Here is a 26,053-nt window from a genome sequence, read left to right on the forward strand (position 1 = left end):
TCACCCATTAACAGAACCCGTAGAGAAAATCCAGACACCCGGGGCTCAGGGCTCTATAGATTTATATAAGAGCAGAAACTTGCAAGAGGCTAAGTTAGAAGCAAAAAAAAAAAAAGAAAGAAATTATCCCCCCAAAACAAATCAACAAAAAATAACCCCCCCCCAAAGCCCAACCTCCACCGCAGCCTTCCGACCCCAAGGCCGAAGCTCGGTCCCCGAAGAAGCGGAGCCCGGCAGCTCCCCCCCGTCCCCCCAAAGAGAAGCAGACCACGCAGACCCACCAAACGCGGCTCTGAGCTTCTAGATGCAAAGCTCTCCCTCTCTCCTGTGTTCTCTCTCTCTTTCTCTCTCCCCGTGCCCTGGAAGCGTGTTTATTGTTTGGCTGGAGCTGCCTAACCTACATCTGGGCAGGCGGGCTTCCTCCAGGGGTTCAGAACCCCGGCCCCCCGTTTGGTGCCCTGAGCTCGTGGAGGTGGTGGTGGTGTTTATGGGCGCGAGACAGGGAAAGAACCCCGGACCCGGGGCAGGCGGCGCGCGCTCCCCCCTCTTATGTCACCGAATAGCAAATTAGTTCTCAGAATTCCAGAGGCCGAGCTTTGCTACATTGAAGCGGCCGACGTCACAGAGGAGGCGCCCACGTGACCGCGGCGGAGCGGGAGGTACCACTTTCCCCAGGGCCGAGGGGGGCCCGCCTCCCGACCCCTCGAAAATCCGGCCCGACCCGCCTAGTGGAGGGCTGCCGAGCCCCCCAAACCCCGAGGATGACGTTTGCCCCTCAGAATCCGGGGTGCCGAAGGGCTTGCGGCGGGGAGGCGGGACCCCGAGGCTGCGGAGGTGACAAGGGGTCCTCCCCTGCCGCGCGGCAGTGGTAGAGTCGGCAGCTCAAATTCCGAGAATTGAGCTCTGTTGATTCTTAGAACTGGGGTTCTTAGAAGTGGTGATGCAAGGAGTTTCTAGGAAAGCCCGGAGACCAGGTGATTATTGCTGCCGCTGCCGCTGCTACTCCTGCTGCTGCCGCCGCCGCCGCCGCCGCTGCCGCTGCTGCTGCTGCCGGTGCCGCCGGTGCCGCCGCCGCCGCCGCCGCCGCTGCCGCTGCCGCTCATGATCATTATGATTTTGCCCTCTAATTAATGCCTTTTGTTTTTTGTTTTGTTTTTTTTTTTCGTTGTTTTTTGCTCTTGCCAAATGCTTTGGCTCCAAGTTTTCGATGTATATTTATTGATATATAAATATATATTTATTTTTTTTCTTTGTCAGGTGTTAAAATAAATGCAGACGATTAGTCCCATGTCTCTCCCGCTCTAGGATGTAGATTTATATATTTATATATATATATTTATATATTTATTTATTTCTGTTTTCTATTGCTCTTGGAGTGAATCGGGTGGTTTTTCCTCTTCCCCCCTCCCCCTGTTGTTTTGGTCTTTGCAGAAGCGGTGGGGGATAGGCTAGAGAGGCGAGAGGGGAGGGGGGCTAGCGGGGAGGTGAGAGGAGAGGACGAGGTGTTGTTTTGGGGGTGATTTGTGAATGTCTGTCTGTAGGGTGTCTGCCACGAGCCGGGCAGATAGTACACGCTGGGCTGCTGCCGCTGCTTGCCGCCGCCGCTGCTGCTTGTTTCCTTGGGGCTTGTGATTTACTGGATTTGTGTGGCTTTTTGCACGGGGCTGTAATCCCCTCTCCGTTCCTCCCCAACCCCTTTGATTTTTGTCTGCAGCAAAGTGCCCTCTTTCTCCCTGACTCCCTCTCCCTTCCGCAGGCTCCCGGGCCGCCTTCCTCCCTTCCTTGGCCCGCGCGGCTCCCTGCCCCCTTTCCTGGTCCCTCCTTCCCTCCTCTCTCCCTCTCTGTCTCCCTCTCTGTCTCCCTCTCTTCCTCTCTCCCTCTCTCTCTCTCTCCCTTTCTCTCTCTCTCTCTCTCTCCTCTCTCTCTCTCTCTCTCTCTCTCTCCTCTCTCTCTCTCTCTCTCTCTCTCTCTCTCTCTTTCGCTCTCTCTCTCCCTCCCTCCCTCCCTCTCTCTCTCTCTCTCTCTCTCCCTCTTTCTCTCTCCCTCTCTCTCTCTCCCTCTTCTCTTCCTGCCTTCTCTCTCTTCTCCGTAACTCAGGAAGGAGAGCTGCTGGCTCGGTCTGCCTGCGCCCTCCTCCCTCGCTGCCTTCTCGGGCTGCCTGGCTCTCTTCCACCAGCCTCAGCCGTGGAGATTAGATTAAGTGACACCGGGCAGAGCAGAGATTTGGGGGAAAAAATGTGCAAGCAAACTCCTTTGGTTTTGTCATGCACCCAGATGAAGTGTCGTGTTGATTTCCTTTCATGGCCGGGTTCTTTTTTAAAGAGAAACGAATGGTTTTTGTTTTTGTTTTTGTTTTTAACTTGGGTGTTTTCCCCATTTCTTTTGGGGCTTTTCTTGCCTCAAAAAAAATTAATAATAATACAAACATTTAAAAAGTTTTTGTTCAGCTGCATTCAAAGAGACCCGACGACCTCCCCCCAGCTCCTATTCCCTATACTCTAACCCCCAGAAGAGAGCTGGATGATGGGGCAGGCGGTTGGGGGGAGAGGAAAGAGGGAGTGAGCCTTTGCACCTGCGGTGGTATTGACTTGTGTGTGTGTGGGGGGGGGGGGGAGTCCTGGAGCTTGGCAGCACCCCTGCGGGCTCCGGAGAGGACTTATCCCTCCCGCAGCTGGTGCGGGGTCTGGGGCTCTGCGTGGCTCGGGCTTGGCTCTCCCTATGGCTGTCGGTTTTTGTCTTTATTTTTTGGGGGGGAGCCCTCGCACTCATTATAACTATCATTATCATTATTATTATTTTGGTTCAGTACAAATACCACAGGAAAAATCAGGGCCTTGAGCACAGCTCAGCCCAGCCTCAGAATGTTCAGATCCACAGTTCTGGGGTGTAAAGGGAATTAGGAGAAACTGTGTCTTATGTGTGACAGCCCGAGACAGGGGGAGGGCAGAGCTGCTCGGAGGTCTCCTCGGGGGGCCCGAGCGATTGGTGTCTGCCAGTGCAAGAGATTGTGTCAAAACGAGCGACGAGGCTGGTGGTAGTTGCAACTTGTGGCTAGACAGATGGATAGGGTGCCAAACATGAGGGGGGGGGAGGGAGGGGGTTTGCAAGGGGCAGAACAGCAGAGAATTCGAGGTGCCTTCTCGCGCCGCGTTTGGTCTCTTTTTCTTGGACCCCCCCCCCCTTTTCTCTCTGGTCTTTCTGTCTCTCCTTCTCGTTTGGAACGAGTATCTGTCTCTGTACTTTTCTCCAGGGTCTCTCTGTCTCTCCGTCTTTGGAAACGTGTCTGTCTCTGGGTTTGTCTGTGTTTTCTCTTTCTCGCCTCCCCTCTGTCCTTTTCCCTGTCGCCTTTCTCTGTTCTCTCCGCGTGTGTCTCTGTGCCTTTGTGTCTATCTCTGTCTCTGTGTGGCTCTGGCTGCGGCTGCCTCCTCTCCGCGGCCGCCTGTCGGTGTCTCTGGACTTGAACGAGGCAGAGTCTCCCAGGCTCACGTCTGGGCAATGTGGGGAGAGCTGGCTCCCGGGGTGCAGCCTTCACGCGTCGTTATCCGAGCAGCTGCTGGAAAATGGAACTAGGATTGCGAAAAGTAGCTTGTAGCGAGTGCTGCTGTCCTCTCAGCCACTTAAAATCTCGGGGCGCCCGCCAGTTTATTGAAAAGGGGGGAGGGGGCATTGAATGGGGGGGTTGGAGGCTCGGAACCGGGGCCGCCCCCCCACCCCCACCCCAGCCTGTGGCGCTCGCTGGCTGTGTTTGGGCGGCGGCGGCGGCGGCGCGTGTGAGAGGGAGCTGCTCCCAGCCTTCTCTAGTCAGTTTCGCACACCCTCCTCCTCCTCCTCCTTCTTCTCCACCCTCCCCCCCCCCCCCCATCCCGAGGAAGCAGATTAAATCTTTTATGGATTTTTCAATTAGTTTATGGTCCCGGGCAGGGAAGCTCGCGGCGGATTCCTAGTAACGAGAAAGAAAACGTTTTGCCTTTTTTTTTTTTTTTTTTTTTTTTGGTTAATGTAAACAAGCTCTCCTACGCCGCCTGAAAAGTGGGGCGGGCAGGCCGACGAGAGGCAGGGCGGGGGGGTGGGGGGCAGGCCAGTGTAGACGTAGGTTTCGAGAGCTGAAGGAGGACACCCCTGGCTTCCCCCAACTTCTCATCATTGAGGGGCTTGGAAGAAAGCCCCTTTCCCAGAGGCGGGCCGGGAGCCGAGCACAGATCGGGCCTGGCCTGCACCGTTTGGGCCGCCCTCCTTTTTGCCCAGCGTAGCTCCGGGTTTCCGAGCACGGCCCAGGGCGCGGAGAGCCCGGCTCGTGGATCCTCCGCCGCACTTGCGGGGCTCTTGGCGGCGGCCCCGGGCTCTGGGGAGGGGCGACCTCAAGCTGCCAACTCCCGAAGGGACAGGAGGAGGAGGAAAGGGCGAGGGGAGGAGAGGGGCTGGGGATCGACCCCTGAGCAAAAACCCCCACCCCCCCACCCCCTCCCTCCTGAGGCCTCGGGCCAAAATAGCCAGCGGCTCGGTGCAGACGTGAAAGGTTTGCTCCCCTTCCTTCCCCTCCCCCTAAGTCACTTATAAATAGAAGTTTCCGACGTCCCATTTGGAAGACTTTAGCAATTGCAGCCCGAGGCTGGCTGGTCGGCCTCGGCTCACACCCGAGCAGCCGCTAGTGGTGGTGGGAGTGCGAGTGAGGGCAGCAGAAAAACACCCAAAGGCAGAAGGGGGCCTCCCGTTCGCCCCTTCGGCCACCCCCCCCCCCGTGCACGTTACCCCTTGCCCAAAGGCAGACTCGAGGGGGCCCTGAGAGAGAGAGTTCCGAAAGCCCCAGAGGTCACGGGGAGAAAGCAAAAGGGCCAAGGCCAGGTCAAGGTTGTGACCCCAGGCCGATTCCCCCTTGAACAATTCCAGTTACTTGGTTGAGTAAGTGATTGCCGAGACTCGATGTCAAAATTCTTCCTTCCTTCTCTTGCTTTCCACCTCATCTCTCTCTCTCTCTCTCTCTCTCTCTCTCTCTCTCTCTCTCTCTCTCTCTCTCTCTCTCTCTCTCTCTCTCTCTCTCTCTCTCTCTCTCACACACACACACACACACACACACACACACACACACACACACTTTGTTGTGAAAACTTAGCGGTTTGAGCCTCCGTAGCTGGGGCACGAGCGCCCTCCTCTGCTCGCTTGATACCGCCTTGCCCTCAGTCCTGGGAACGCGAGTAAAGAAAGTTTTTTTTGGAGCAATTGTGAAATAAATAAGCCTTGAGTTGTTTTTAAAGGGGAATAAGGAGGGAAACGGACTTTAAAACAATATTCCTGCCATGGATCAGCCGAAGAGGAAACTCAATCCTTCCAGGCTCTGGGAGGAGAGGGGGAGGCGATAGGAAGGCGCTTGTTAGGGAATGTAGGAACGTGGCAGGGCTCACCTTTCCCCCTCCCCCAATGGGCCTCCTCATTTGTAGTCTCTCTCTTGGACCAAGATGCTCAGGTCGGTTTGCTAGAGGAACTGTAATTATGATTGGTGGAAAAGGAAAGCTTTCTCTCTCATACACACACACACACCCCCCTCCCCCCCTCTTAAATAGCTGGCAGGACGAGACAGGCAGAATGGTTGGTTGCTCCGTTTGGGCCATGGTTTAACTTGTGAAAGGACCTGGGGCCAAAGTTGTTGGAGGTGTGTCTGTTTTCTGCTTCTGAGTAACAGGTGGGAATAAAGGTGCAGTGAGCCGGGAGGGTTTTGTCTTGTAGATCCTGTGGGTGGAAGGTGCTGCTGGATGAAACGGCCCCACTGCCCACACCCTCAACACCTTCCTCCCGAAGCCCGGGGACTAGTCCCTTCCCTCACGCCCTCAGCCCCGAGCTGGGCTCTTTTGTGCCCCCCTCTCCCCCAGAGTGGCCAGCCTGCCTCTCCCCTCCCCTCGCCTTTCCTGGGAGATGGGACTGAATGTGAAGGAAAACGATGTTCATGTGGGTGCTGTGCTTCGGAGCTGGGCTTTCATTGTCTGTCTCGGTTTAAGCCGGGGTGCAAGCCGTGGAATTGTTGGAACCATTGAAGGAATTCGAACAGAGAGCTATCCCCCTCCCCTTCCGGATAGACCCTACTCACTAGGCCAGAGGGCTAGCTAGCTAGACAGCCCACCGCCCCTCCGCTCTCCCAGCCCTGGCTCGGTTTGAGTCCTTTAAAGGACGAATCAGTATCGTCTGTGGGCCTTGATTCCCCGCCCCCTCCCCATCACCTTCCCTCCCTCTCTCCGCCCCCCTCGAGATACTTTAGGCTTGTCTCTGTCTGCCATCTAGTGGCCGTCAAGAGTTGATGTTCAACTGACTCCTCTCTCCCACCCTGGGAATCGGATTCGGCAAGAGGGCGGCCTGTAAGGAGAAGAAACCCTTGAGAATCGGGGGGTCCCAATGAATAAAATCTCGCCCTTCCATTAAGGATTAGTAAGTGGAGGAGTCGCCCCCTATAAGGGAAAACGTGATGTGGGAATGACTAAAATAGTCCCTCTCTGCGCCCCCTCCCTTCCCTCCTTCCTCATCTCCTTCAAACTGCCAAGAGACTTGGGATGGCCATGGCTTTCCTGGCAGTTGCATTCTAAACTTCAGGGTTGGAAGGCTCCTAGCCCAATTTCCCTCTGTTTTTCAAAGGCCCAGAGAGGAAATTGTCTTGCCCAAGGTCACACAAGGAGCAGGTATTTGGACCTCAGTACTACTGACGCTCTCCATTTTCCCTAAAAGGAGGAGGCTTTCAAGAAGGGTTTCAGCACTCTGAGATGGGTAAGGTGGGCAAACTGTCAGGGAAGTGGCAGTAATGGAGTAACTGAAGACTCCCCTGACTTCTGGGGGAGGGGAAGATTAACAAATTGCAACGTACCTACTATGTGCTGGGCTTAGCTTTACAAGTAGTATCTTATTTGACCCCTGGATTTAGGACCAGCATCCCGGCTCCCATCTAAAGGAAGAGTTCAGAATATGTCTCCTTTTAATTTGGGGGGAAAGAAAAATCACTTCTCTAGGACATCTGGCCATCTTGTTTTGTTGCTGGCTTGTAGTCATTTTGCAGAAAGAGAAGGCTGAAGGGGGCAACTAGTCTTTTATCTGGGGGCTGAATGTACTTTGGACTTAGAGGGTTGTCTGAGGGCCTACCAAGGGGAACGGTTTGTGTGTTTATAGGAAAACCACTAGGTCTCTATAAATGTCTCTTAGCAGTGTTTCCGACCTTGTTGACTGGTTTTTGAGGTTGTGCGCCAAGTGTCAGCTACGTCTGGATGGGTAGTAAGTACCTGCCCCCCAGGTCAGAGCCCAGTTCCTCCAGCATGACCACCGGGCCTGGCCAGAGCGTCCACACAGCTAGTGCTCCAGTCCAGTCTCCAAGCCCCCTCAGCTCCGAGCCCCGATGGCTTTCCCAGACTGGTCCAGGGACCGGCCACGGGAGGCTTCTGGTTGGATGAAAGCTGTTCTTGTATTCTCTTTGGAAATTAATCCATGGACACTTTGGAAACTCTGGCAACATCGACTCACCGCTTTTCTAGTACAGTTACTGATCTCCATCTTCATTCATATGAATAATAAAAACGTTGGCGAGCGTCTGTTGAGACCATTTAAAGGGCACTTTAACGGGGCGGGGGTTACAGTCCGTGCGCCTCACCTTTTTATCCAATAGGCGGAACGACCGGAGGAAAGTTGCCCCGCCGGCGCCGGCCGAGTCCAAGCCTGCTCGGGCTGGGCAGCCTCCTTCAGGCGCCTGGCAGCGGGCTGTGGCTCCCCAGTTACCGAGCTCGGGAGGCCGCTGCGGAAAGCCGTCCCTCTCTTTTATTGCATTTCCTAGAAGCGTAGAGCGAGGCTCGGAGCCTCCCCTTGGCGGCAGGGAGAGAGGCCGGCCTGCGTGGCCGTGGATCCGGGGCGCGCGCTCTTTCACAGAGCTTCTCTCCCGGGGGCTTCCCGCGCACCCTGACCCTTAGCTCCCTCTCCCCAGCCCAAGGCAGACGTGGATCTCACGCAGATCCCGGGAACGCGCGAGGCCGCTAGAAAAGCTGCTCCGGAGCCGGGCCGGGGCCGTGCCCAGGGAGCATCACGGAGACGCACCGAGCGGGGCTCGAAGCTCGCCGGCTCCAGCCCGCGAGGATTAGCCCCTCCCCCTTCTAAAAGCACTGCTTGACTTCTCCCCGCGGGCTGTCCGTCGGTCCCCGTCCCCACGTCCAGCCCGGTTCGGCCAAGGCGGGATTCTGTCCTAAAGATGCCCAAACCACCTCGGGCCGGAAGCGGCGGCAGGCTGGCACTGCCCCCCCCAAACTAGGGTGATTAGCGGAGTTAGAGGGCAAGCGGGGGGCGGTGGCTGAGGTCAATGCCTGGGGAAGAGCGGCCCCTTGTGGACGGCAAGGGAAGCTCCCCACCCCCGCCTTCGAACCCTTCTGCTTTTCTTGTCTTTTCCCACCAGTTTTATCTCAGGTCTCTTCAGCCTCCCTGGGTCCTACTCCGGCCCCGCCAGATTGCGCGCTGTGGCGCGTGCTCCGGGGCGGAGGGGATGTCCCGCGCGGCCCCTCTTCCCCGGCTGGGGCCTTGGGCCAGCCCGAGGGCTCGGCGCGCGGACTCCGGGGCCCGGGCGGGGACCGCGGGCAGGGGGTTAAGAGGACCGACTCCTGGCTCGGGGTGGGGCCGGGTGGCTTTGCACAGGCTTGCAGCGGACGGGCCCCCGCGTATCGGTGCAAGGGGCGGGGCAGGGGAGGGCAAGAGGTGCTGATGGCGAGCGAAAGGTCAGCGGAAAGGGAGAGAGCTCCCAGGCAGGGGGCGCTAACAGGGACGCCGCGTGACTTCTAAGCAGGCCCCGCGGCTTTCCGAGGGCTTGAGTGGGCCAGCGCAGCCAGGAAGCCTTTCTGGCCTCACTCGGCTGTCTGTAAAATGGGGTAATGCTACCGCTCGCTCCGCACTGTGTAACCCCGAAAGCTGTGGCAACGCGGAGCCTCTGGCACCGAGCCTGGCCGGGCGCCAGCCCCTGGCCGGCCTGCTCTAGATGGGGGGAGGGCCGAGATTTCGGGGAAACTAGCCTAGGAGATCCCCGAGTCCCTCCGGGGTGGGCCGGGATACTTCGGAGTTTCGGCGCTGGCCAGCCCTCTCGCAAACGCAGACGGGAGGGACTCTGGCGCAGCTTCCCCCCGGGCCCGGGCCCGCCGGCCGCCTTGTCCTCGCATCTCTCAGACCCGGAATCCCAAGGGGCTCTGGGGCCGCCAGATCCGCCCCTGCTCCCGGCTCACTCCCAGTTCCTTCTCCTCCCCTTATCTCCTCTTCCCCTCCCCCCGCCCCCGCCAGAGGGAAGTCTTTGGTCTGATCCCGGCTCAGGCAAGAAGCAAAACCGTTAGGAAGCGCCTGCGTTTCCTTTGGGAAGGATCGTGCATCCGCTGGAGGCAGGACCCGCCTTGTCCTCCGACAGAGACAGAGACAGAGACAGAGACAGAGAGAGACAGAGACAGAGACAGAGAGACAGAGACAGAGAAAAGAAAGAGAGGAAGAGAGAGACAGAGACAGAGACAGAGACAGAGAGACAGAGACAGAGAAAGAGAGACAGAGACAGAGACAGAGAAAGAGAGAGACAGAGACAGAGACAGAGAAGAGACAGAGACAGAGAAAGAGAGAGACAGAGAGAGAGACAGAGAAAAGGAAAGAGAGGAAAGAGAGAGAGACAGAGACAGAGAAAAGGAAAGAGAGAGACAGAGAGACAGAGAAAAGGAAAGAGAGGAAAGAGAGAGACAGAGACAGAGAGAGAGACAGACAGAGACAGAGAAAAGGAAAGAGAGAGACAGAAACAGAGAGAGAGAGAGACAGAGACAGAGAAAGAGACAGAGACAGAGAAAGAGAGAGACAGAGAGAGAGACAGAGAAAAGGAAAGAGAGGAAAGAGAGAGACAGAGACAGAGAAAAGGAAAGAGAGAGACAGAGAGAGAGACAGAGAAAAGGAAAGAGAGAGACAGAGAGACAGAGAAAAGGAAAGAGAGGAAAGAGGAGAGACAGAGAAAAGGAAAGAGAGGAAAGAGAGAGACAGAAAAAAGGAAAGAGAGAGACAGAGACAGAGAAAAGGAGAGAGACAGAAAAAAGGAAAGAGAGGAAAGAGAGAGAGACAGAGACAGAGAAAAGGAAAGAGAGAGACAGAGAGACAGAGAAAAGGAAAGAGAGGAAAGAGGAGAGACAGAGAAAAGGAAAGAGAGGAAAGAGAGAGACAGAAAAAAGGAAAGAGAGAGACAGAGACAGAGAAAAGGAGAGAGACAGAAAAAAGAAAGAGAGGAAAGAGAGAGAGACAGAGACAGAGAAAAGGAAAGAGAGAAAGAGAGAGACAGAGAGACAGAGAAAAGGAAAGAGAGGAAAGAGAGAGACAGAGACAGAGAGAGAGACAGACAGAGACAGACAGAGAGAGAGAACAGAGACACAGAGAGACACTGAGACAAAGACACAGAGACAAAGCTAGAGAACAGAGGGACAGGGACAGAGAGACAGAGATAGAGACACACACAGAGACAGAGAGAAAGAGGGAGAGACAGAGAAAAGGAAAGAGAGGAAAGAGAGAGACAGAAAAAAGAAAGAGAGAGACAGAGACAGAGAAAAGGAGAGAGACAGAAAAAAGGAAAGAGAGGAAAGAGAGAGAGACAGAGACAGAGAAAAGGAAAGAGAGAGACAGAGAGACAGAGAAAAGGAAAGAGAGGAAAGAGGGAGAGACAGAGAAAAGGAAAGAGAGGAAAGAGAGAGAGAGACAGAAAAAAGGAAAGAGAGAGACAGAGACAGAGAAGAGAGAGACAGAAAAAAGGAAAGAGAGAAAGAGAGAGAGACAGAGACAGAGAAAAGGAAAGAGAGAGACAGAGAGACAGAGAAAAGGAAAGAGAGGAAAGAGAGAGACAGAGACAGAGAGAGAGACAGACAGAGACAGACAGAGAGAGAGAACAGAGACACAGAGAGACACTGAGACAAAGACACAGAGACAAGGCTAGAGAACAGAGGGACAGGGACAGAGAGACAGAGATAGAGACACACACAGAGACAGAGAGAAAGAGGGAGAGAGACAGACACTGAGACAAATAGACACAAAGATAGAGAACAGAGACAGACATAGACACCGAGACAAAGCTAGAGAAGAGAGGTTCGGGGCAGACAGACAGACAGAGGCACAGCCAGAGACAGACGCAGGGAAGAGGGAGCCAGCGGGCCCGCGGTGGGGGCGCCCGCTGCCCGCTGCCCGCCGGCTTAGCCTGCTTAACGATTTCACCTCGGGCTACTTCCTGGAAAGTTACTTCTGGTTGGAGCTAGCGATAGGCGGGGAAGGTTCCCTGAAATCCGCCTAGTTTCAATCGACTCCATTCCGGGAATGGGACGGCGGTGACATCCCCCCCGCCCGCCCCCCCCCCCCCACTCCCCTGCTTGACGCTCTGAAAAATCGCGAAGGGGAAAATGCCCGAAAAGTTTGCCCGGAGGCTGAGCGCATCCCGGCGCGGCGGCCCAGCTCCTTCGGCGCATCTGCGGCCGCTGCCCGGCCGGCGCTTGCGGGACCGAGCCGGCGGAGCCGCGGGGGTGGGAGGTGACTGGCAGCCAGGTACCGTGGCGGGGGAGGTTACGGAGGGGAGGCTCGGGGAAGGGTCGGCAGCCTCCATTCCCGGAGGAGGGGGTAGAATTCGGGGGCCCAGGAGCTGGGACCTCCCGGTGCAGGGAGCAGCTCAGCCTTCCAGAAAAGAAGGGGCCGGGAGGTGGAGACGCCCTCTGGGGCTGAAGTTCAGGGAGGGGCTTGGGTACCACAGGAGGCTGAGGAAAGACAAGCCTTAAAAATCCCTTCCTGGGGGCGCTGATGAGGGAGAAGGAGGTGGGGGGCGGGCGGGGCGAGGGAACGAGGACAGGCTAGAAAGGCTAAGTTTGACTCCTTGTCTATGGCTTTCTCGCTGTTTTCAGTATTGCTGGAGGAGTCCTTTCAGTCGGACACCGGTCCTCCCCCTCCCATTCCTCCCTCCCTCGGCCGGGGCTAACCTTGGAAGCTCTGACTCAGGAGAGCTAGTCGTGGGCCAGCGCCGAGAGAAACCCCCTCGCCCCCTCCCCCGCCCATTTCTGAGCTGGACCTCTAAAGACTGGCAGCCCCAACAATTAGGGGTGCAGGTCACTGCCCAACCTTATTTTATTTTAGGGTAGTTTTCCAGCTTGGAAACCCCCCCCCCCCATGAGCTGCTTCTTGGAGAGGGAAAAGAAAAAAAAAAAAACATATTTCACATAAACAGAGACTAACCTGCTGCTTTGGGGCAGCGTTGGGGCAGAAATCATATCAATAGAGCCAAGGAATAAGCAGAGCCCTGATTTTAGTACTTGCTGGAGGCATGGATTTCTGTGGGAAATTGCTGGCCCTAGTTGTTGCCACACTGGGAGGAGATGGCCAGGGTGGGCAGAGGACATACAGTGCTGGCTGCAGAGCCACATGGGAACTCAGTGCCTTTCTGCCCCCCTCTCTATCCTGGAGCCCCTTCGCCCCATGGGGAAACCGAGGGAGCACAGAGCCTTCTTTGGGGGCTGCAGAGAGATAAATGCCAGGGTCTGAAGCTTCTCCACTTAGCTCTGCATAGTCAGGTCACTGGGAAGACGCCATAACACTTGGGTTTTCTGTCACTGCTGTCAAAAGCCTTCTGCTCTAAAACTGCCTTTCGGCAGAGAGAGGACGAGATTCGGATGCAGCTCCTTTATCTATAGCACGAGGGGATATTTAAGTTCTAGAGAACTCATTTTCCTTCTATTGAGGAGGTTGGACCTTTGGGATCCCTTTCAGTCCTGGCTCTGTGTGTCTACGATCCCTCCCAGTTCTAATGTTCTGTGACATTTGGAAGAGGAATTTAATTAAATTGGCATGTTGAATATAACCCATAAGCCGACTTTATTAATCTAGAAGGTTCTAGTGATCAGCTGAGGCACAGTAAGAATCCGTTTCCTTCTTTCGGTCTCCTGCTATCTCTGATTTTAAAGCCAGACTTGGGGGGGAAATCATTAATTAGGCACCTAGCAGGCAAAGGAGAAAGTCTTCCCGAGCCGGAGAGGTCTCTTTTCTCCCCTAGTTTACAGAGAGTTGAACCAGTAGGTGGCAACAATTTATTAGACTTGGAAGTCCAGAACCTAATGCTTTATATGTGACCATTAGGCTAGGGTGGGAAGGGAAGGAAAGAGGCAATTTATATATAGGGGACTGGAGAGACTGTGACTGTCCTAGAAACTCAGGGAAGGGGGGAGGAGACAGGGAGAGTCTTTTTTTTCTTTTCTTTTCTTTTTCTTTCTTTCTTTCTTTCTTTCTTTCTTTCTTTCTTTCTTTCTTTCTTTCTTTCTTTCTTTCTTTCTTTCTTTCTTTCTTCTTCTTCCTTCCTTCCTTCCTTCCTTCCTTCCTTCCTTCCTTCCTTCCTTCCTTCCTTCCTTCCTTCCTTCCTTCCTTTCTTTCTTTCTTTCTTTCTTTCTTTCTTTCTTTCTTTCTTTTTTTTTTAAGACTTTCATGTCTTGGGTCCTATCAATGTTCATATGATGAAAAGAGAATGCTGGAGCCTAAGTACAGACATTCAAATTTGGGGACCAGCTATGGTCTATGAGACTGGCTCCAGTCACTTCCCGTTTCTGGATCTCTGTTGCCTTATCTGCAAAATGGACATGTTCGTGCTTGCCCTGCTTTACCGCTGCACTTGATTGTCCTAAGGATCAAATGCTATTAGAGCTGTGATTATGCTTTCAAGCTGCACTGCCTGCTTTCTGGTTTGTGAGTCGCTACCGGACGCTGCCTGGTTTTTAGTTTGAGAGAGACCCTCTTTCAATGGGGTAAGGAAGGACCCTGGCGTGCCTGTTGGTCTTGTTGTAGAACGTCAATAACCGGAGAACACACGTAGCTTTAGTGTGGCGAGCTCCCTCGGCCAGAATCCGCTTGTCCTTCTCTGCCTAATGATAAACATTGCTGTTCCTATTAAGGCCAGACTGGATGATTAGCAGCCGTGAATCAATTTCCCTTTTCTCTTTTCTCTTTTCTCTTTCCCACAGGTTTTAAAAGAAGTCTTGAACTGTGAATTGAGGCTTTGGGTACGTAAATTGAATTTCCTGTTAAAATTTTATGAACAAAAGGTTTCCCTTAGCTTTGGTCAACATGTGGATCCACAGCAACCTACTGTGGACTAGTAGGACCTTGCTTAAATATTTGTTGTATTAATGAGTAAATTATTTTTTCTCGAGGAAAGAGAAGGCCCCCCCCCCCTTCCTTTCTTGACTTTGGGTTATCCCACCAAGGAGAGTTTGCATGGGATGGTCATGTCTTAACAAATGGCTCTCAGGACTTTCAGGGATTTGTGTCCACATCAGCTCGAGAAGTATAGAGGAAGGACCAGGGCATGTTGGGTAGGCGGTGGAGGGTTTCTGGGAAGGGATGGATAAGAATCCCAAGGCTTGGATGGAGAACAGTCTGAATTACCGGAGGCAGTGTCTGCTGCCGTGAAATCATGGCTCCACTTAAGAGTTCCAGTATAACTGAACCTGACCTGGGAACAACTGGGAGAGGGACAAGGGAGAGAGTTCGGGGCTAAGGGAGGGACTGCAGTGACCTGGGCCCGATGGCCTTTCACTGGACTCTGCATTCCGTCTCTGGTGCCCCCTTGTGGCGGCTGCGGTAGTGTCCTGGGCATCCTTCCTGGGAAAACTCATCCCGGGCCCCCCTTTTCCAGGTGGAGACAAGATGGCCTCGCCGGCAGACAGCTGCATCCAGTTCACCCGCCACGCCAGCGACGTCCTGCTCAACCTGAACCGCCTTCGGAGCCGAGACATCCTGACCGATGTTGTCATCGTGGTCAACCGGGAGCAGTTCCGGGCCCACAAGACCGTGCTCATGGCCTGCAGGTGAGAGGGCGACAGAGCAGGAGCAGCGGGCAGGGGGCTCGGGCGGGGGGCTCGGGCGGGGGGCTCGGGCGGAGGACTCAGGCAGCAGGCTCGGGCAGCAGGCTTGGGTGGGGGGCTCAGGCGGGGGGCTCGGGCGGGGGGCTCGGGCGGGGGGCTCGGGCGGAGGACTCAGGCAGCGGGCTCGGGCAGCAGGCTTGGGTGGGGGGCTCAGGAGGGGGGCTCGGGCTGGGGGTTCGGGCGGGGGGCTCGGGCGGGGGGCTCGGGGGGGGGCTCGGGCTGGGGGCTCGGGCGGGGGGCTCGGGCTGGGGGCTCGGGCGGGGGGCTCGGGCGGGGGGCTCGGGCGGGGGGCTCGCCCAGGCAACGGCCTTGGGGGGGATGGAGCACCCAGAGGTATCGTGGCCGTCCCACGGCCACCTCCGGGGCAGAGAATCACACTTTTCTGTCTCCGTCTGGCCAGCGGCCTGTTCTACAGCATCTTTACTGACCAGCTGAAGTGCAACCTGAATGTGATCAACCTCGACCCCGAAATCAACCCCGAGGGCTTCTGCATCCTGCTGGACTTCATGTACACATCCCGCCTGAACCTCCGTGAGGGGAACATCATGGCGGTCATGGCCACGGCCATGTACCTGCAGATGGAGCACGTCGTGGACACCTGCCGAAAGTTCATCAAGGCCAGGTGAGTCTCCCCCTTCGTCCTGGGACACCGGACAAGACGCGATGTATTCGGTCTAAGTATAAAAATGTGATTTTGGAGAAAAGAGCCCTGGTGACCGTTTCTGCGGGGGCCGGGCCGGGCTCCCTTCTTTTGTCTTCAACAGCGAAGCAGAGATGGTGTCTGCCGTGAAGCCTCCTCGGGAGGAGTATCTGCCCGGCCGCATGCTGCTGCCCCAAGAAGTCATGGCGTACCGGAGCCGCGAAGTGGCCGAGACCGGCGGCCCCCTGCGCGGGGGCCCGCTCTGCGACGGACGCGCCTTCGCCCCCGGCCTGTACAACGGCCTGACCGCGTCCCCGGCTTCCTACCCAGTGTACGGCCACCTCCCGGTGAACAGCTTCTTCGACGAGGAGCTGAGGGACGTCAGGATGCCCATGGCGGACCTGCCCAGGCCCAGCCCGTACCCCAAAGAGCGGGTCCCCGCCTGCGAGAACCCGCGGCCCCTCCCCACAGATTACAACCGGGCCGTCATGGAGGCCTCGGCCAACATGTGCCACGCGAGCGTCTACTCCCCTAAGGAGGCCCCCCCAGAGGAGGTGCGCAGCGAGGTGCTCTACAGTGTGACCGAGGCGGGCCCCAAGCCGGCCGCCCCGTCCGCCCGGAACAACTCCTACTTTGCCTGTGACAAGCCCGGCAAGGAGGAGGAGAGGACCTCCTCCGAGGACGAGATCAGCCTGCACTTCGAGCCCCCCAACGCTCCCCTTAACCGCAAGGGCCTGGTGAGCCCCCAGAGCCCCCAGAAGTCAGACTGCCAGCCCAACTCGCCCACCGAGTCCAGCAGCAGCAAGAACGCCTGCATCCTGCAGGGGGCCGGCTCGCCCCCGGCCAAGAGTCCTACTGACCCCAAGGCGTGCAACTGGAAGAAGTACAAGTTCATCGTGCTGAACTCCCTCAACCAGAACGCCAAGTCGGACGGAGCCGAGCAGGCCGAGCTGGGCCGCCTGTCCCCCCGCGCGTACGTCCCGACGTCTACCTGCCAGCAGCCCCTGGAACCGGAAAATCTCAACATCCGCTCCCCGACCAAGCTGAGTGTGAGCGCGGAGGACTCGGCCATATCGCAGGCCAGCAGGCTCAACAACATCGTCAACAGGTGAGCTCGGGGGTGCTCCGGGAGCAGGGGCGGGCCCGGGGGGTGCTCCGGGAGCAGGGGCGGGCTCGGGGGTGCTCTGAGAGCAGGGACGGGCTCGGGGGTGCTCCGGGAGCAGGGGCGGGCTCGGGGGTGCTCCGGGAGCAGGGGCGGGCTCGGGGGTGCTCCAGGAGCAGGGGCGGGCTCGGGGGTGCTCCGGGAGCAGGGGCAGGCTCGGGGGTGCTCCGGGAGCAGGGGCGGGCCCGGGGGGTGCTCCAGGAGCAGGGGCAGGCTCGGGGGGTGCTCCGGGAGCAGGGACAGACTCTCAGGATGGCCAGTGGGATGGCCTCTGGAATACGTAACTATTGGTACCGCCATGTTGGAACCAAACCTCAGGAGGGCGAGCTCCAGCTCCTCCAAGAGGGTCAGCACCACAGCCCGAGCCCTTCAGTGATCAGCACTGGTCCTTTGGGCAGCTCTCTATAGGGCAAGTGGCTTGGAGCCCTGAAGGTCCCCAAGGAGCACTCAGACAAACCAGGGCAAAGCAGAGCAAAAAGTGCGTCAGTGAAGGGGTGGGAGGGCCCTGCCCACAGCATCAGGAACCACCTTGTGTAAAGGCAGGGGCCCGGGGACTCTGGGAAGGAAAGGAAGGAGAGTGGGGCCCGGCTGCCCCCGGCCTCGGGGAAGTGACGGCGGCTCCCGATCTCGGGCCCTGGCCCAAGGATTCCCCGCCACGACTGAGTCTCTTGTCGCTCTTGCCCTCAGGTCCCTGGCCGGCTCCCCCCGGAGCAGCACAGAAGGACACTCTCCCTTGTATCTGCCCTCGCCCAAGTGCCGCTCGTGCGGCTCCCAGTCCCCGCAGCATTCGGAGATGTGCCTTCACACCACAGGCACCACCTTCCCGGAGGAGATGGGAGAGACCCAGTCGGAGTACTCGGACTCCAGCTGTGGTGAGTTCCCGGTCCGGTCCCTGCCTCCCACTCTCCTCTGCTTCCAACCCCGGCAGCCCAAGCCACCTTCCTCCTCTTCCTCTTCCTCCTCTTCCTCTTCTCTTCCTCCTCTTCCTCTTCCTCCTCCTCTTCTTCCTTTCCCCCTCTTCTTCTTCCTTTCCCTCTTCTCTTCCTCCTCTTCCTCTTCCTCCTCCTCTTCTTCCTTTTCCTCTTCTCTTTCTCCTCTTCCTCTTCTCTTCCTCCTCTTCCTCTTCTCCTTTTCTCCTCTTCCTCTTCCTCTTCTTTCTCTTCCTCTTCTTCCTCTTTCTCTTTCTTCTCCTCTTCTTCTTCCTCCTCCTTCTTTTTCTCTTCCTCTTCTTCCTCTTCTCTTCCTCCTCCTCTTCTTCCTTTTCCTCTTCTCTTCCTCCTCTTCCTCTTCTCCTCTTCCTCTTCCTCTTCTTCCTCTTTCTCTTTCTTCTCCTCTTCTTCTTCCTGTTCCTCTTCTCTTCCTCCTCCTCTTCTTCCTTTTCCTCTTCTCTTCTTCTTCCTCCTCCTCCTTTTCCTCTTCCTCTTCCTCTTCTCTTCCTCCTCTTCTTTTCTTCCTCCTCTTCCTCCTTTTCCTCTTCTCCTCTTCCTCTTCCTGTTCTCTTCCTCCTCTTCCTCTTCTCCTCTTCTTCCTCCTCCTCCTTCTTTTCCTCTTCTTTGCCTTCCAAGGCTTTTGTCTTATATTTCTGGTTTGGGGCTGCTGCTTGATGGAAGCTTCCCGGGCTTTTCTGAAGACAAGGGCAGGTCAATGAGATGCCGAAGGTCATTTAACTCATTCTAAGCAGCCCAGCCCCTGCCTGTGTGCAAAGCCTACTGGGACACAAGATCCACTCAGTGCTCAGCATTCAGGACACTGTTCACATGTCCACTCCAGGAAGCCCCAACAAATGGCAACATTTGGGGGTCGAGCCTTGGAGCCCAATCCAGACGATGAGGACAGTCCATAGTTTGCCGGACAACAGCCCACCCACTCACCCTGCTCTGGCAGAAACGGGGCAGCCCATGTTTGGATAGAAAGGTGGTCTTTGCACCGTTTCTAATAAAAAAGAAAGATCCCCTCACCTGTAGCCTTCCCCTTCCCCTTATTTCTTGCTCTGCTTCTGCCATATGATAGTGGAACAAACCCAGCCTTCCTGAGCTTCAGTGGAAGCCTAAGATAAAGACCGTGTGGTGCAGACAGGAAGGAGCTGCTTTCCTGGGCAAGTCCCTGAAAAAAAATTTCTGGGTCTCAGAGAGCTGAGGAGCTGCTGACCTGCCCAGTGAAGGGAGTTTCCTCAGAGGGAAGTCCTCGTGAAAACATTTACTCCCTACCCTTCAGTGCCCCAAACTTTTAGAGTCCTTTGCACGGGGGGTGTTTCATTTGATCTTCTCAAGGTAGTTCAGGTAAAATATTGTTACCCCTTTTAACAGAAGAGGAAAATGAGACACAGAAAGACTACACATCTGAGTGTGTGTGAGAGAGAGTGTGTGAGTGTGTGAGTGAGTGCAAATGTAAGTGTGTGAGTGTGAATGTGAGTATGTGTGTGAGTGTATGTATGAGTGTGTGAGTGTGTGTATGTGTGAGTGTGAGTGTGTGAGTATGTGTACATGTGAGTGTGTGAGTGTGAGTGTGTGTGAGTGTATGTGAGTGAGTGTGTGTGCACTTTAAAAGCATGACTTACTGAGACAAACCAAGTCACCGAAGCCATTTTCCCAACTGCTTGTTGCACCTGAGAAGGGCAAAGCTCCAGAGCTGGCGGGTCAGGGAGGAGTTGTCTTGTGCCCGTCCCTCCTCCTCTGGCTTCCTCCTTTCTTTACTACCAGTTTTCTTGAGTCCTCTGACCATCGTTCAGGGCTCTGAGTTCCCTGGGAGTGCTTGGAGTGGGATGGAGGGAGGGAAAGATGGAGCCATGGCTCAGGAGAATACCGGGGGGGGGGGGAACCGGCGGGGCTCCCGGCCCTTCCTCCTCCTGCTGACCGCGATCCCTCCCTTCCCCACCCTTGACAGAAAATGGAGCTTTCTTCTGCAACGAATGTGACTGCCGCTTCTCGGAGGAGGCGTCCCTCAAGAGACACACCCTGCAGACACACAGTGACAAGCCTTACAAATGTGACCGCTGCCAGGCGTCCTTTCGCTACAAGGGCAACCTCGCCAGCCACAAGACCGTCCATACGGGTAGGGCTCCGCCCAGACCAGCTCGCCGGGTGGGGGGCTGGAAGGGACCCAGCAGCGCCTGGCCGGTTCAGCCCGGACCGCTCGGTGGCCGGTTCAGCCCGGACCGCTCGGTGGCCGGTTCAGCCCGGACCGCTCGGTGGCCGGTTCAGCACGGACCACTCGGGGCCTTTTCCAACTAAAAGCCCCCCTCCCCTTTTTTAGTAGAAGGCCCTGTTCTTTACTGCACCCAGTGAAGGAGGGAGGGTTAGTATTTGACAGAGGGGGCAGCTGAGGCACAGAGGCTGGATCTCATGGTCACAGGGAAGCAGTGCCGGGGGTCGAGCCCCAGGATCCAGTGCTTGCCCTGTTGGGTTAAACTGAATTGGATGGTTTATCTCTCAGCAGCCCTTTAAAACTCGTTATTGAACCAAAGAGAACCTGGCTACCCAGTCAACTTCCTGAATTTGCCTTCTAGCCTAAGGCCTAGGGTCTGTCTTAGAGAGCAGGCCCATGGTGAGGGATGGGGCCTGTCACAGCTTAGAGGAAGAGATGTTGTCCGCCCGCCCTTTCACCCAAGGGCACTCCCTTGTCTCTGCGCTTCCACCCAGGGGGCTTCTCTCTCTTCTCCGCCCTTTCACCCAGGGGCAGTCTCTCATCTCCAGAGTAAACATTCAGGAAGGCAAAGGTGACCCCCAGGAAGCCGGTGGCTTTGGGGGAAAGTTCTCAGCCACTGTGGGCAGCCTGGGCTCCCTTTCTGCCCCTGGAGTTTATTGCCTCGGTGCCCTCGGGCAAATGCCTCACCTGCCCCCTTGGAGGGGATGGCCCTGTGGGGACGGAGGGGGAAAGAGCTCTCACAGAGCAGCAGGCTATGGACCAGGACTCCTGGCTTCTCGGGCCCAGTGTCAGAAATCCTGGGTTTGCCGTGGGCCCCCCATCAGCCTAACTCCCAGCGGATGCTGTCTGCTGTGACGTCTGCCTTCCAATAGTCGGGGCGGACCCTCGGCCCACCACTGACCGCGCGGTCTCCATTCTCTCATTCCGGCAACAGGGGAAAAACCCTACCGGTGCAACATTTGTGGAGCCCAGTTCAACCGGCCGGCCAACCTGAAGACCCACACTCGCATCCACTCCGGAGAGAAACCCTACAAGTGTGAGACCTGCGGAGCAAGATTCGTCCAGGCGAGTGAGGGCTCCGGCGGGGCGGCGCGCTCTGGGGCCTCCGTATCGGGGTTCGGTTGGAGGGAGGCCGCGGCACCTTGGTTGCGCCAGTGCTGACGTCCCCCTCCCTCTCTGACAGGTGGCCCACCTGCGTGCTCACGTGCTCATCCACACCGGTGAGAAGCCCTACCCGTGTGAAATCTGCGGCACCCGCTTCCGGCACCTGCAGACCCTCAAAAGCCACTTGCGCATCCACACGGGAGAGAAACCCTACCATGTAAGTGGTGGTTCCGGGGCTGGGGGAATCGGGGGGTTGCCGCCAGGATCTTGGATCTGGAGACAACAGATCTGTTTTCGTTTGGATGGGCTTGGGTTCCCTGTCTGAAAGCTGGAAGGGCTCTGCTGCTGTGTGATCTCTAAGGGCCCTCCCGGCTCTAAGGATGCTTTAGGAACCTAGAAGGGTTTTGCCCACCTGGGAGTTTTGTGAGGAGACAAGCAGACAGTCATTCAGTGGACTTCTTGAAGGCAGGGCCTGTTACCTTTTATCTGGAGGACTTGGGAAGGAGCTTTCTTTTGCTGTGGACCCTTTGGCCAGACTGGTAACACCTAGGAGCCCTGCTCACAGTGGCTCTAAATGCAAATAATGCATACATAGGATTACAAAGAAAGCAAAAAAATCCGTGGAAATGGATGATTTTTTTCAGGTCATAAATCCCCTGAAATGTATGTGGAGAATCCTTGGGAGTCCATGGGCTTTGCTTTAAAAACTGACTTAATCAATGCTTAGTGATTAGTGGACTGGGTCTAACCTGAGTATGGTCTGCACACACTCTAGAGTCCCCCACAGCCTGACTCATTGCCCTCTTCTGGGTCATGATTTGTTTTCATTCATCTCCTCCCATTACTGGCTTTGGAGGGGATCCCAGGCCTTCAAAGACTAGAGCTTTTACAAGTTCTACCCAAATGGGAAAGGCTTGGGGGGAACATACTGTTATCAAGGACCAACCTGGCCGGGTTCAGTGATGGCACAGGAGCCCTGGAGTTCTAAGACCCAGGGAGTTCATAACCTACATTTGTCTGGTAGGGGACATTTCACAGCCATGAAATCCAGCATGGAAAGGGCCTTCTGCCAGAAGTCAAGGGACTCTCCAACGTTTTGAAGAGACTCTAACAAGAATCAAGTTAAATCTCCCTTAGAGAGATAGTGGTCAGAAGTCAATCACTCAATCAATTAACAAGCATTTATTAAATACCTACTATGTGCAAGGCACTCTGCTAGGGCCTAGAAATATAAAGGCAAAAGTACAACTTACACTCTATCAGAATTCATAAATATACAGGCAAAGGGAGGGGCCCCGATGTCGGGAAAGTGAATTCACTTACTTCTCTGACCCTGCCCACCATCTTATTATGGAGTTAGTCAGTCAACAAGCTCTAATTAAATCTGGCAGTGTCATGGCTACTGTCATGATCAGACATTTGGAGTCGAGTTGATTGAGTTAGTCTAAGATGTGATGGCTTTTATTTTTTCTGTGAGTTATTGTGGCCGTTGTATAAATTGTTCTATTTCTGATTTCTTGGGCTTGCATCAGTTAAATAAATGTTCCCATTTCTCTGAGCCCTTCATATTCATCCTTCCTTATGGCACGATGTGATTCCATTACATTCACGTGCCGTGATTTTTTCAGCCAACCCCCGACCAATTGGCACCCGCATGTAAAATACTTAATTGTACAGATATTTATTTATTCATTATGCATTGATTAAGCACCCCTATGTGTGGTCCTAAATTATCGGTTCTCATCTGGATTTTTTGCTCCTGGCTTGGGATTATGACTTGCCACGAGGAATCACGGTTAATCAGGCATTCGGGCCGGTGACATTAAGTTGGGAAGGACCAGCTGCCACCCTGCCCAGCAGCACCACTAATAGACTCAGCTCTTGAAATGAAAAGGATAAATGAAGATATTTCTATTCCGCTGCCCAATGTGTGCGGCGTAGAGCAGGTGCTGAATTAAGGCTCGTCGACTGAGTGATTAACCGATCCCCGGTGCCTTGCCTTCAGCCGGCGAAGGCATTATTCCCAGAATGCAGAGGACTCAATTCTGAGCTAATTGAGTACATCTTACAACGAGCAAGTTAAACCAGAAAGCTCACGTCCTGCCTTAGATCAAGTGGCAGGATGGGACCATAGGAAGAGGGATTACGCTAACAGATCTCTTCAGTCTGAGAGCTCCTCTCCTCATCTTACCCCCAGCTTATGGCTTAGAATTAAGGACTTTTCTCTTTTTTTCTTTAAGAAATAGACTTGAAAGACTTCCCCCTCACTCAACACTTACAGAACTGTTAGGTAACAGGCCCCTCAGGGACTGACCTGCCTGGTAGTCAGTCTTAGTGAAAAATCAGACTCAGGCTCCTCTCCGGACTTTCAGGAAGGGATCGTCAGGGATCCGTGGGAAATAACTCTCGGGGCACGGGTAGGGAAGAATAAGAAAGAGTCCACAGGAATCGGCCTCTGGGGGCTGAGGTGGGCATCCGGGCCGGGACCGAGAAGCCACCTTCTTCTTCCTCGTTTTTATTTGACCCCCGTTTTTTGACCCCCTCGTTTCTGCTCTGGCCTGCAGTGTGAGAAGTGTAACCTGCATTTCCGCCACAAAAGCCAGCTGCGGCTTCACCTGCGGCAGAAGCACGGCGCCATCACCAACACCAAGGTTCAGTACCGCGTCTCTGCTGCCGACCTGCCCCCCGAGATCCCCAAGGCCTGCTGAGAGCCTCGCGAAGGGGCCCCCTCTCTGGAAGTTATCCAAAGGATACTGTAACACTTTACAGATGTTCATCCCATGATGTAGTGCCTCTTCTCATCCATTTGTGCAGATCATAAAGGGGGTTGGAGCGGGGGGAGGGCGGGGGGGACGGGGAAAGACAAAGGGGGACGAACCATGTAAATCCTCCCCCTCACCCAGTGACGTAACTTAAAAACAAATGACAAAAAAAAAAAAAAAAAAAAAAAAAAAAGCTCAATCTCCTATGTGTTAGGAAAACTCTATCAGTGAAAAATGAAAAGAAAGGTCATTTTACCCATCACCCCATGGGGGAGTGCACAGAAGCTTTGGAATTTGACTTGACTTGTTCTGAAAAAATGAGGAATGTATATGTTTTGTGGGAACAGATGTTTCTTTTGTATGTAAATGTGCATTCTTTTAAAAGAAGACAATTCAGTATGTTATAAAAGAGAGGGCTTTAATTTTTTTAACCAAAGGTGAAGGAATATATGGCAGAGTTGTAAATATATATAAATATATATAATAAATATATATAAACCTCAAAAAAGATATATTAAAAATAAAACTGCATTAAAGGCTCGATTTTGTATCTGCGGGCAGACACGGATCTGAGAATCTTTATTGAGATAGAGCCCTTACAAAATATTTTAAGTATTGCATCTGTGTAAGTAAGAAGATATTTTGTCTAAAACGCCTCAGTGTATTTGTATTTTTTTGCAAGTGAAGGTTTACAATTTACAAAAGTGTGTATTAAAAGAAAACACAAAAAAGCTGCAGAAGGAAAAAAAATGCGTAATTTTGTTCTAGTTTTGAGTTTGTATATATGCGTACAACGTGTACTCACGGTGCCTTTTTTCCATGGAAGTTTTCAATGTATGGACTAGATGAGCCCCCTTCCTTTTCGAGGCGCAGGCAGACACCGGGACTTGAAGCTGGCACTCACTAAGCTCTCTTTGGGAATGTTTGTCTTATTACATGCTGCGTCACGCTTGCATCATATAGGTCCTCCGGAGACAGGGTTGGGCTGTGTCGAAACCGCATCACTGCATTGTAAAATATAGCTGTATAAAACCAAGAATAAAACCATGAAACGTGAACGCCGCTGGTTCGCGAGTGTGTTCCTTTCTTCCCGGCTGGGCCGCGTTTTCCGCTTCCGTTCCGTTCTGGGGATCGCGGGGACTGGACGTTTAATGGCAGCAGGTGGGGAGGTGGCCACCGCGTCCGATGGGCAGAGCACGGTGTTAATGAGGCAGGGCCAGGGCCGAGTCCCCCCGGACTGCACAGGGAGTGGTTGTGACGTCTTAGCCAAGCCCCCCACCCCGAGAATATCCCCCTGATCTGAAGGGAGAAGGGTTTTCTCTCTCTCTCTCTCCTGCCGGTCCCTCTGGCTTTCCTTTTCCACAGGGCTTTTCTTTGTTCAGGATTAACCGGAGACACGGACCTGAGCTGGGTGCTGCAGACGAAGTCCCGAGGGAGGAAATGTGGAAAGGACGGAGGGAGGGTCGCTTGGTGCAGCAAGGTGGCTTAGAGATGGATGGCAGCGTCCAGGCCCGGAGGCCTGTGGGGTCTGAGGAAAAAGGGAGCAGACTGACCGTGGTACCCAGCCCCCAGATGTTCATTAATTATCCCCAGTGTGCGAGGTAAAGGGCGCGTGCCGGGCTCCAAATGCAGACGAGGAGAAGCCGGTGCAGCCTTCACGTAACGGGGACAATCTCACTGCTTAAGCTGAGGAAGAGGGAATATAAAGAACAAGAAAGGGTCAGCAAAGGCTAGTGAGGAAGGGGGGCCCCGGGCTGAGCCCTGAAGGAGGAAGCTCAGCTTTCTAATGAGTGATGGGTCAGAGGCCTTTTGCTGCAGGCTCCAGGCTTGCCACCTTCTGGGCCCCTCCTTGCCCAAGTCTGTCTGGCTCTTTACAAAGCACAAGGAAAGACTAGAAGTCCTCGCTCCATCGGCAGGAGGGGTGGAAGGCGTCAGAGCTCCTGGGTCCAAATCAAGGGCCACTTGCCTTCCCTCCCTGGAGCCGACTTCTGACAGGAGCTAGAGTAGGTGAGTGGCCATAAGGTGGGATTTCGGGGCCCTGGAAGGCCCACCTGCCGCCTTTATTCTGCAATTGTGCCTTAGACAATTTAGTAAAGCCTGTGGACCTTTTCTCAGAATAATCTTTTTAAACCCTTATAGGAAATGGTAGTTTTCAGTTAGAAGCTGGGGAAAAAATAATTTATTCATATCTAAGTTCATGAACTCCTTGAGCCAGGGAGCCAGTTTTAAAACTCCTGTTCCACATGTAAACATCTTCCCATACCATGGATTCGCAGTCACAGGGTCTGAGTTCAAATGTTCTTTGCCAAGTCATTCCCCGTATCTTGGGCAGGACATGTCAGCTTTA

General features: G+C 54.7%; 1 protein-coding gene across 2 annotated transcripts; it reads left to right on the forward strand.

Annotated features, from left to right (window-relative positions):
* The first annotated feature begins 905 nt into the window (after nt 1–905).
* Nucleotides 906–24,764, forward strand: BCL6 (BCL6 transcription repressor). Of its 2 annotated transcripts, none has more exons than XM_051991663.1 (10): nt 906–974; nt 13,992–14,030; nt 14,666–14,837; nt 15,295–15,516; nt 15,659–16,642; nt 17,384–17,568; nt 19,580–19,747; nt 20,775–20,905; nt 21,024–21,161; nt 23,509–24,764. In XM_051991663.1, exons 3-10 carry the CDS (start codon nt 14,677–14,679, stop codon nt 23,650–23,652), a joined length of 2,133 nt encoding a protein of 710 aa, XP_051847623.1. In that variant the 5' UTR covers nt 906–974; nt 13,992–14,030; nt 14,666–14,676; the 3' UTR covers nt 23,653–24,764. The 2 variants fall into 2 exon arrangements, with proteins under 2 accessions (XP_051847623.1, XP_051847621.1); XM_051991661.1 differs by lacking the exon at nt 906–974 and adding an exon at nt 13,458–13,775.
* Nucleotides 24,765–26,053: the final 1,289 nt, after the last annotated feature.

The sequence above is a fragment of the Antechinus flavipes genome, chromosome 3 (genome assembly GCF_016432865.1).
Source record: "Antechinus flavipes isolate AdamAnt ecotype Samford, QLD, Australia chromosome 3, AdamAnt_v2, whole genome shotgun sequence".
NCBI classification, from domain to species: domain Eukaryota; kingdom Metazoa; phylum Chordata; class Mammalia; order Dasyuromorphia; family Dasyuridae; genus Antechinus; species Antechinus flavipes.